The sequence below is a fragment of the Salmo salar genome, chromosome 14 (assembly GCF_965601325.2).
Source record: "Salmo salar chromosome 14, fSalSal1, whole genome shotgun sequence".
NCBI lineage: Eukaryota > Metazoa > Chordata > Actinopteri > Salmoniformes > Salmonidae > Salmo > Salmo salar.
Genome location: NC_138304.1, coordinates 56003079 through 56013617, shown reverse-complemented (window position 1 = coordinate 56013617; position 10539 = coordinate 56003079). Strand labels below are relative to the sequence as shown.

Genomic DNA, 10539 nt, shown 5'->3' with positions numbered 1-10539 from the left:
ATATTTTTTATCGCCAATTTTGAGTGTGACTGTGGAAACGTTTAATGTGTGTCGCGTTGGTGACGTATACAACTCATGACGCAACAATTCTGCGCCGCCAGATGATCCGAAGATATCAAGGATGGTAACTTGAATCATGATTAAAATCACTATTCTTCCTTTTGTAATTTTCCATAAATTTGGACACAGCTGATTTAGTTTGTTTCGTATTATCTGCTTGTACTTATAGAGTGAGAAATATATTCCCTGTCGATTAAAAAACCAAAAAAACCAAGTCTTAGCAAAAATGATGGCTAACTGTAGCTAGTAACGTTACTATCATTGTTTTCATCCAGAGCAGAGGATAATGGCCCGCTAGAAAAATCAACTATGTTGTAGCAGCTGCTAATCTCTATCCAACGACTCTTACTAGAGAAGAAAAAAAACAACAATGTTATTTTCTCAAACTGATTGTTATATTCTGAACAGCAGTCAATGTATCATTTGCCAAACTGGTAGTTGCTAGCTAGCTCCATAGTCAGTTTACTAGGCTAGCTAGCTGTGTCTGTCTATGAAATAACAGTTAGCTACATTTCTCCCATTGTTATTGTAGGGGACCCAAGTAAAAGATGTAGTGATCAAAGATGACGCCCCCAGTGCTCTACTATTGGACAAGCATGCAGACTATATTGCTGCCTACGGCTCCAAAAAGGATGACTATGTAAGTATTGGATGTTATGCTGACATCATTTCACTGACTCCCGTCTGTGGCAGGTGAACAAGGATGTTTTTGATTAGATCAGTTATGGAAAACATACAAAAAAAAAACCAAGACATGTTTGAGAAACTCTGCTCTAACTACATGGAGGTAGTTGGTTATCTATGTTTCATTTACATTTTTAGTCATATAGCAGACGCTCTTATCCAGAGCGACTTACAGTAGTGAATGCATACATTTCATAATTTATTTTTATTTTTCCCGTACTGGTCCCCCGTGGGAATCGAACCCACAACCCTGGCGTTGCAAACAACACCATGCTCTACCAACTGAGCCACACGGGACCAATTGTTTATTGATATCCTGTGTCATCCCCTTCCTCCCTCAGGAGAACACGTTGCCAGAGTACATGAGGATGAGTGGATGTAGATAGCTAGCTAGCTGTGTGGTTCATGTGTCGTTGTTCAGGAGAACACGTTGTCAGAGTACATGAGGATGAGTGGATGTAGCTAGCTAGCTAGCTGTGTGGTTCATGTGTCGTTGTTCAGGAGAATACTTTGTCAGAGTACATGTGGATGTAGCTAGCTAGCTAGCTGTGTGGTTCATGTGTCGTTGTTCAGGAGAACATGTTGCCAGAGTACATGAGGATGAGTGGATGTAGCTAGCTAGCTGTGTGGTTCATGTGTCGTTGTTCAGGATAACACGTTGTCAGAGTACATGAGGATGAGTGGATGTAGCTAGCAAGCTAGCTGTGTGGTTCATGTGTCGTTGTTCAGGAGAACACGTTGCCAGAGTACATGAGGATGAGTGGATGTAGCTAGCTAGCTAGCTGTGTGGTTCATGTGTCGTTGTTCAGGAGAACATGTTGCCAGAGTACATGAGGATGAGTGGATGTAGCTAGCTAGCTAGCTAGCAGTGTGGTTCATGTGTCGTTGTTCAGGAGAACACGTTGCCAGAGTACATGAGGATGAGTGGATGTAGCTAGCTAGCTAGCTGTGTGGTTCATGTGTCGTTGTTCAGGAGAACACGTCAGAGAACCTGTTTCATTTGTTGAATGATTCCCTGTATCATCCCTCGACTCTGCCAGAAGTTGATGTAGCTATCTACTAGTTAACTGTCCCTCCCTCTCGCTCTTTCCGCTTTCATCCCTCCTTCCCACCCTGCCTCCTTTCACCCAGCTTTGAGCTTTTTATCCCTTGGTCCCTCCCTCCACACAGCTCTAAGCATCAACCTCTCCTTCCTTCTATCCCTCCCTTAAGCTCTCCCCTCCCCCATTATCGAAAACATTCCCTTTAAGTGAGATTTGTTTTTTTAACCATTCCTCTCCCTTACTGAACAGTTTGTCCTGTCTGAACTAGTTTCATTTGGCTTGTAACATCATTGATATCCTCTGTTTTCCCACCACAGGAGTACACCCTGTCGGAGTATCTGCGGATGTCAGGTATCTACTGGGGCCTGACAGTGATGGACTTGATGGGTCAGCTGACCAGGATGAACCAGCAGGAGATCTCTGACTTCATCAAGTCCTGTCAGCACGACTGTGGAGGCATCAGCGCCAGCATCGGACACGACCCACACGTCCTCTACACGCTCAGTGCTGTACAGGTATAATACGTCCTCTACACGCTCAGTGCTGTACAGGTCAGACAGATGGATACATAACATAATTTGTTTTTGGACAAGTTCAGATAGTAACAATCTATTTCATGCCTAGAAAACACAACTGTAGACATATAACCTTACAGACATATATAAACTCCATGTTGTCTGTCTCCCTCAGATCCTCTCGTTGTATGATAACGTGAACGTGCTGGATGTGGACAAGGTGGTGGAGTACGTCAGAGGATTGCAGCAGGAGGATGGGTCGTTCGCTGGAGACAAATGGGGTGAGTTTACTTTATGTCTGGGTTTCTGCACAATGTCGAGATGATAGTGGTTGATGCATTGAAGATCATAGATACATTTTATAACTTGAGATGAAGCTGAATTTATCTAACCGAATCATCCCTACTGCCTCTCAAGACCCTGATGGAGGACCGGCAGAATATCTATTGTCAAAATGAGTACAGAACATTCTGTAACTATTCAGACCCCTTCCCTTTTTCCACATTTTGTTACGTTACAGCCTTATTCTAAAATGTATTAAATTGTTTTTCCCCTCATCAAGCTACACACAACACCCCATGATGACATCACAATACCCCATGATGACATCACAATACCCCATGATGACATCACAATAGCCCATGATGACAAACCCAAAAACAGATTTTTAGAAATTTTTGCAAATGTAAAAAAAAAAAAAAAAAAAAGAAATACCTTATTTACATAAGTATTCAGACTCTTTGCTATGAGACTCAAAATTGAGCTCAGGTGCATCCTGTTTCCATTGATCATCTTTGAGATGTTTCTACAACTTGATTGGAGTCCACCGGAGGTAAATTCAATTGATTGGACATGATTTGGAAAAGCACACACCTGTCTATAAAAGGTCCCACAGTTAACAGTGCATGTCAGAGCTGAACCCCCTTGTAGCGTCATACCCAGAAGACTCGAGGCTGTGATCGCTGCCTAAGGTGCTTCAACAAGGTACTGAGTAAAGGGTCTGAATACTTATGTCAATGTGATAGTTCTGTAAAAAAAATTTTTTTTTATACATTTACAATAAACTCTTTTTGCTTTGTCATTATGGGGTATTGTTTGTAGATTGATGAGGAAAAACATTTATTTAATCCATTTTAGAATAAGGCTGTAACGTAACAAAATGTGGAAAAAGTCAAGGGGTCTGAATACTTTCCGAATGCACTGCATATTACTACAGCTGAATTTCTGTAGTTCAATGCTTCCCATGGCTCCCCTTCTGGCTGAAGGGGGAATGGGTTGGGGAGGGAGAATGGGGACTGAAGGGGGGGGGGGGGGGGGGTGAGGATGGGGACTGAAGGGGGGGGAGTATGGGGACTGAAGGGGGGGGATGGGGACTGAAGGGGGGGGGATGGGGACTGAAGGGGGGGGAGGATGGGGACTGGAGGGGGGGAGAATGGGGACTGGAGGGGGGGGGAGAATGGGGACTGGAGGGGGGGGATGGGGACTGGAGGGGGGGGATGGGGACTGAAGATGGGGGGGAGATGGGGACTGAAGATGGGGGGGAGGATGGGGACTGAAGATGGGGGGGAGGATGGGGACTGGAGGGGGGGGGGAGAATGGGGACTGGAGGGGGGGGGAGAATGGGGACTGGAGGGGGGGGATGGGGACTGGAGGGGGGGATGGGGACTGAAGATGGGGGGGAGATGGGGACTGAAGATGGGGGGGAGGATGGGGACTGAAGATGGGGGGGAGGATGGGGACTGAAGGGGGGGAGGGAGAATGGGGACTGAAGGGGGGGGGGGATGGGTTATCTTCCCCCATCTGAAAAAAAAAAAAAAAGTAATTAAAAAGTTGTTCACAAAAAAAGAGCTGATTTAGTGGCGGTCCTGGCAGTCTGTTGTTGCTGATGTCTGTAAGCAGGAAGTCACCCCACTGTCTATCATGATGCCATATTGCTGAGTCTACCTTTTTAACCCTAACCTGTCTTCATCTGATGTCTCTACAGGAGAGATAGACACACGATTCTCTTTCTGTGCTGTCGCAACACTCGCCTTGCTGGTACGCCTCCAATTAACTCTGTCATGTTGTCTAACGGATTATATTCTTTACTTTTACACCAGAATGCATTGCATATTGTTTTTTTTCTTCCTGTATTATAATCATTTATTTCACTTGTATAGTGTTTTTCATTACAGAAAATTATCTCAAAAGCGCATAAAAGGAAAAACAAACAACAAATTGGGATGGCGATTGCATGTCTCTTTTTTTGTTTTCGGTTGAAAGGCTGGGAGTGGGAGGCAGTTTGGATGACAGGCTGGGAGTGGGAGACAGTTTGGATGACAGGCTGGGAGTGGGAGACAGTTTGGATGACAGGCTGGGAGTGGGAGACAGTTTGGATGACAGGCTGGGAGTGGGAGACAGTTTGGATGACAGGCTGGGAGTGGGAGGCAGTTTGGATGACAGGCTGGGAGTGGGAGACAGTTTGGATGACAGGCTGGGAGAAACAAATATATCTATTTTTTTCTTCCCCTGTATGTACAGCACGTTGCATATTGTTTGTTTCCTGTATGTAACGTTACAGCACTTTGCAACATGTTTATTTTGTATGTAAGACACCCTCACCTGTCAGTCATTTTGGCTTTGGTTGCTAGATTAGGGATTGTATTGTTTGAGGATCGACGTTGTTCTGTACAGTGCTTTGGTGTATCATTAGTTTGTACACAACGTTAGTTAACGGTTTTGGTCTGTGTGTCTGCAGGGTAAGCTGGATTCCATTAACATGGACAAGGCTGTCGAGTTTGTTCTGTCCTGTATGAATTTTGATGGCGGGTTTGGCTGCAGACCAGGATCAGAGTCTCATGCCGGACAGGTATGCAGGGTTCAGCTATTGGTTCTCCTACTAAACTCAGCAAAAAACAGAAACGTCCTTTCACTGTCAACTGCGTTTATTTTCAGCAAACTTTAACATGTGTAAATATTTGTATGAACATAAGACTCAACAACTGAGACATAGACTGAAGTTCCACAGACATGTGACTAACAGAAATGGAATAAGGTGTCCCTGAACAAAGGGGGGGTCAAAATCAAAAGTAACAGTCACTATCTGGTGTGGCCACCAGCTGCATTAAGGACTGCAGTGCATCTCCTCATGGACTGCACCAGATTTGCCAGTTCTTGCTGTGAGATGTTACCTCACTCTTCCACCAAGGCACCTGCAAGTTCCCGGACATTTCTGGGGGGAATGGCCCTAGCCCTCACCCTCCGATCCAACAGGTCCCAACATGCTCAATGGGATTGAGATCCGGGCTCTTCGCTGGCCATGGCAGAACACCGACATTCCTGTCTTGCAAGAAATCACACACAGAACGAGCAGTATGGCTGGTGGCATTGTCATGCTGGAGGGTCATGTCAGGATGAGCCTGCAGGAAGGGTACCACATGAGGGAGGAGGATGTCTTCCCTGTAACGCACAGCGTTGAGATTGCCTGCAATGACAACAAGCTCAGTCCGATGATGCTGTGACACACCGCCCCAGACCATGACGGACCCTCCACCTCCAAATCGATCCCGCTCCAGAGTACAGGCCTCGGTGTAACGCTCATTCCTTCGACGATAAACGCAAATCCGACCATCACCCCTGGTGAGACACAACCACGACTCGTCAGTGAAGAGCACTTTTTGCCAGTCCTGTCTGGTCCAGCGACGGTGGGTTTGTGCCCATAGGTGACGTTGTTGCCGGTGATGTCTGGTGAGGACCTGCCATACAACAGGCCTACAAGCCCTCAGTCCAGCCTCTCTCAGCCTATTGCGGACAGTCTGAGCACTGATGGAGGGATTGTGCGTTCCTGGTGTAACTCGGGCAGTTGTTGTTGCCATCCTGTACCTGTCCCGCAGGTGTGATGTTCGGATGTACTGATCCTGTGCAGGTGTTGTTACACATGGTCTGCCACTGCAAGGACGATCAGTTGTCCGTCCTGTCTCCCTGTAGCGCTGTCTTAGGCGTCTCACAGTACGGACATTGCAATTTATTGCCCTGGCCACATCTGCAGTCCTCATGCCTCCTTGCAGCATGCCTAAGGCACGTTCACGCAGATGAGCAGGGACCCTGGGCATCTTTCTTTTGGTGTTTTCCAGAGTCAGTAGAAAAGCCTCTTTTAGTGTCCTAAGTTTTCATAACTGTAACCTTAATTCCCTACCGTCTGTAAGGCGTTAGTGTCTTAACGACCGTTCAACAGGTGCTTGTTCATTAATTGTTTATGGTTCATTGAACAAGCATGGGAAACAGTGTTTAAACCCTTTACAATGAAGATCTGTGAAATTATTTGGATTTTTACTAATTATCTTTGAAAGACAGGGTCCTGAAAAAGGGATGTTTCTCTTTTTGCTGAGTTTATGTTAGTCATGCATTTAGAAAAATCTATTTCAGCTGTTATTCCAGAATTTCATGATTTTATTTCCTCCCTCCCATATTTTCCTTGGCTACTCCTCTCCTACCCTCCCCTCTGCTCTCCTCCCCTCCCCCCTCTGCCCTCATACCCTCCCCTCTCCTACCCTACCCTCGCCTACCCTCCCCTCCCCTCTGCTCTCCTACCCTCCCCTCTGCTCTCCTACCCTACCCTCCCCTCTCCTACCCTACCCTCCGCTCTCCTCGCTCTCCTACCCTCCCCTCTCCTACCTTCCCCTCTCCTACCCTTACCCTACCCTCCGCTCCGCTCTGCTCTGCTCTCCTACCCTCCGCTCTGCTCTGCTCTCCTACCCTCCCCTCTCCTACCCTCCCCTCTCCTACCCTACCCGCTCCTACCCTACCCTCCGCTCTGCTCTCCTACCCTCTCCTCTCTTCTTAGATCTACTGTTGTACAGGTTTCCTGTCTATAACAGGCCAGTTACACCAGGTGAATGCTGACCTGCTGGGCTGGTGGCTCTGTGAGAGACAGCTTCCCTCGGGAGGTCTCAACGGACGCCCTGAGAAAGTAGGAACTTGGGGTTGAATCGGTCATTTAATATCATATAATTCACAGTTCTATTTAATTCTGTGGTTTGGGATTCAGCTCAAGGCCTCTGGCTTACTGACAGAAGTTTAATGCGGTGAAACATACTTATAGATTCCCTACCCTCATTGCTGGGTATTTGAAACGATTGACTATGGCATCATTTGTTGTTACTATGTCTCGTTATAACCTCTCTCGGCTAGCTGCCTGATGTATGTCTCGTTGTAACCTCTCTCGGCTAGCTGCTTGATGTATGTCTCGTTGTAACTCTCTCGGCTAGCTGCCTGATGTATGTCTCGTTGTAACCTCTCTCGGCTAGCTGCCTGACGTATGTCTCGTTATAACCTCTCTCGGCTAGCTGCCTGATGTATTACTATGTCTCATTATAACCTCTCTCGGCTAGCTGCCTGATGTATGTCTCATTATAACCTCTCTCGGCTAGCTGCCTGATGTATGTCTCATTATAACCTCTCTCGGCTAGCTGCCTGATGTATGTTTGTATGTCTCATTATAACCTCTCTCGGCTAGCTGCCTGATGTATGTTACTATGTCTCATTATAACCTCTCTCGGCTAGCTGCCTGATGTATGTCTCATTATAACCTCTCTCGGCTAGCTGCCTGATGTATGTTACTATGTCTCATTATAACCTCTCTCGGCTAGCTGCCTGATGTATGTTACTATGTCTCATTAACCTCTCTCGGCTAGCTGCCTGATGTATGTTACTATGTCTCATTATAACCTCTCTCGGCTAGCTGCCTGATGTATGTCTCATTATAACCTCTCTCGGCTAGCTGCCTGATGTATGTCTCATTATAACCTCTCTCGGCTAGCTGCCTGATGTGTGTTACTCGTGGTGGGTGCTGGCCTCCCTGAAGATCATTGGTAGGATCCACTGGATAGACAAGTCCAAGCTGAGGTCCTTTATTCTGGCCTGTCAGGATGAGGAGACAGGGGGCTTTGCTGACCGACCAGGAGACATGGTGAGTCATGATATCATCTCGGTTAACCCAGGATATGGCAGGTAGGAGGGGGGATAGCAGGTAGGAGGGGGGGGGGGGGGGGGGGTAGCAGGTAGGAGGGGGGGTAGGGGGGGGGGGGGGGGGTGTAGCAGGTAGGAGAGGGGGGTATAGCAGGTAGGAGAGGGGGGAGTACCAGGTAGGAACGGGGGAGGTACCAGGTAGGAGGGGGGGGGAGTACCAGGTAGGAACGGGGGGGGGAGTACCAGGTAGGAACGGGGGGGGGGAGCACCAGGTAGGAACGGGGGGGGGAGTACCAGGTAGGGAGGGGTACCAGGTAGGATCGGGGGGGAGTACCAGGTAGGAACGGGGGAAGTACCAGGTAGGAACGGGGGGGGGAGTGGCTTCCCTGTGGCTCAGTTGGTAGAGCAGTTGGTAGAACATGGTGTTTGCAACACCAGGGTAGTGGGTTCGATTCCCACTGGGGGCCAGTACAAAAAAAAAGAAAAAAATGTATGCATTCACTACTGTAAGTCGCTCTGGATAAGAGCGTCTGCTAAATGACTAAAATGTGAAAATGGGGGGGGGAGTTTAGCAGGAACGAAGGGAGGGGGTTTTCTAGGTAGGTAGGGAGGGGGCTAACCTTACATGATGTGTAAACCTTGTCTGACACCTGGAGACTCATCTTAGTTCCCAGTGCTAATGGCTACATTTAGCTAGGTAGGTTTCTGTCCTCTTCCTCATTCTGTCTCCTCTCTTCTTCAGGTGGACCCATTCCATACTCTGTTTGGCGTAGCAGGCCTGTCTCTGCTGGGAGAGGGACAGATAAAGGACGTCAACCCTGTTCTCTGTATGCCCGAAGACGTGTTGGAGAGGCTAGGCTTGCACCCAGACCTCCTCAGCTAGCTCTGTACCCAGACCTCCTCAGCTAGCTCTGTACCCAGACCTCCTCAGCTAGCTCTGCACCCAGACCTCTTCACTCATCTACACACACCAGGGTCGTGGCCAGGTCACATTTCTGTTGTCAATTCAGGAAGAAAACAACAGACAATTTTATTGAATTAACTGAACTGATCATCTAATCCTGTGTAGGGTTAGTGATTTGGATAATCTAATCCTGTGTAGGGTGAGGGATTTGGATAATCTAATCCTGTGTAGGGTGAGGGATTTGGATAATCTAATCCTTTGTAGGGTGAGGGATTTGGATAATCTAATCCTGTGCAGGGTTAGTGATTTTGGATAATCTAATCCTAGTACCACACCTCGTAGCATCCAACATTTTGGCGCTAAACATTTTTAAAGAAATATATCCTAATCTCATCTTTCACGGAGAGTTACTGAATAGCACTGAGTCATATTCACGTCACCACGATCTGGAATCCTTAAATAGTTCTTTTTCCAGAGGGAGTCTGTGAGTGTGTCCTAAATGGCAACCTATTCCCTATCTAGTGAACTCTTTTTGACCAGGGCCCATAGGATTTTTTTGTTGTTGTCAAGAGTAGTGCACTAAATAGGGAATAGGGTGCCATTTGAGAAGCACTCTGTATTATAGCGATAATCACTTTAACATATGCATTTATTATTGTGTTTTTTTGTTTTCTGAGAACCATATTGAATTGGTTGTTGGTGTCATATGTAGTGTCAACTTGTTGTGCTGTTGTTACCTAAAAAAAACACTTGGCGTCAATTCCATTTAAATTCAGGAAATAGACTGAAATTCACTTTTTTTTTTTTTTTCATCGAGAATAGAATCATTGAGGAGAATTGGAATTTCATTTTATCTTCAAGAATTGACTGAATTGAAATGGAATTGAATTGGAATTGAAATTGAATTGAAATTGAATTGAAATGGAATTGACGGAATTGAAATGGAATTGAAATGGAATTGACCCCAAGCCTGTGCCTGAATGATATCCACCTGTCCAAGTGGACAATTAATACACTGTTATGTGACAATACATATCTATCCACTCACCTGCAACAACAGTGTTAACTAATCTTGTAGTAGGCAATAAATACATTGATTCAAGGGTGAAGTTGTGGTGTACATATCTCTTAAAAAAAATATTTGAACCTTTATTTAACTAGGCAAGTCAGTTAAGAACAAATTCTTATTTACAATGACGGCCTCCCGGGGAACAGTGGGTTAACTGCCTTGTTCAGGGGCAGAACGACAGATTTGTACCTTGTCAGCTCTGGGATTTGATCCAGCAACCTTTCGGTTACAAGTCCAATGCTCTAACCACTAGGCTACGCTGCCGACCTGGGGGGCCCGAACAGTAGACGGGGATCTGGGGGCACATTTAAAACGTGT

General features: G+C 46.4%; 1 protein-coding gene across 1 annotated transcript; it reads left to right on the top strand.

Moving 5' to 3' along the window:
• The first annotated feature begins 85 nt into the window (after nucleotides 1-85).
• rabggtb (Rab geranylgeranyltransferase subunit beta) lies at nucleotides 86-10258 on the top strand. Its single transcript, NM_001140171.1, is given in 9 exon segments — nucleotides 86-124; nucleotides 593-700; nucleotides 2105-2302; nucleotides 2478-2583; nucleotides 4287-4339; nucleotides 5040-5150; nucleotides 7125-7250; nucleotides 8100-8249; nucleotides 8991-10258. Coding segments are annotated over 9 exon segments (996 nt in total). The 5' UTR covers nucleotides 86-121; the 3' UTR covers nucleotides 9132-10258.
• Nucleotides 10259-10539: the final 281 nt, after the last annotated feature.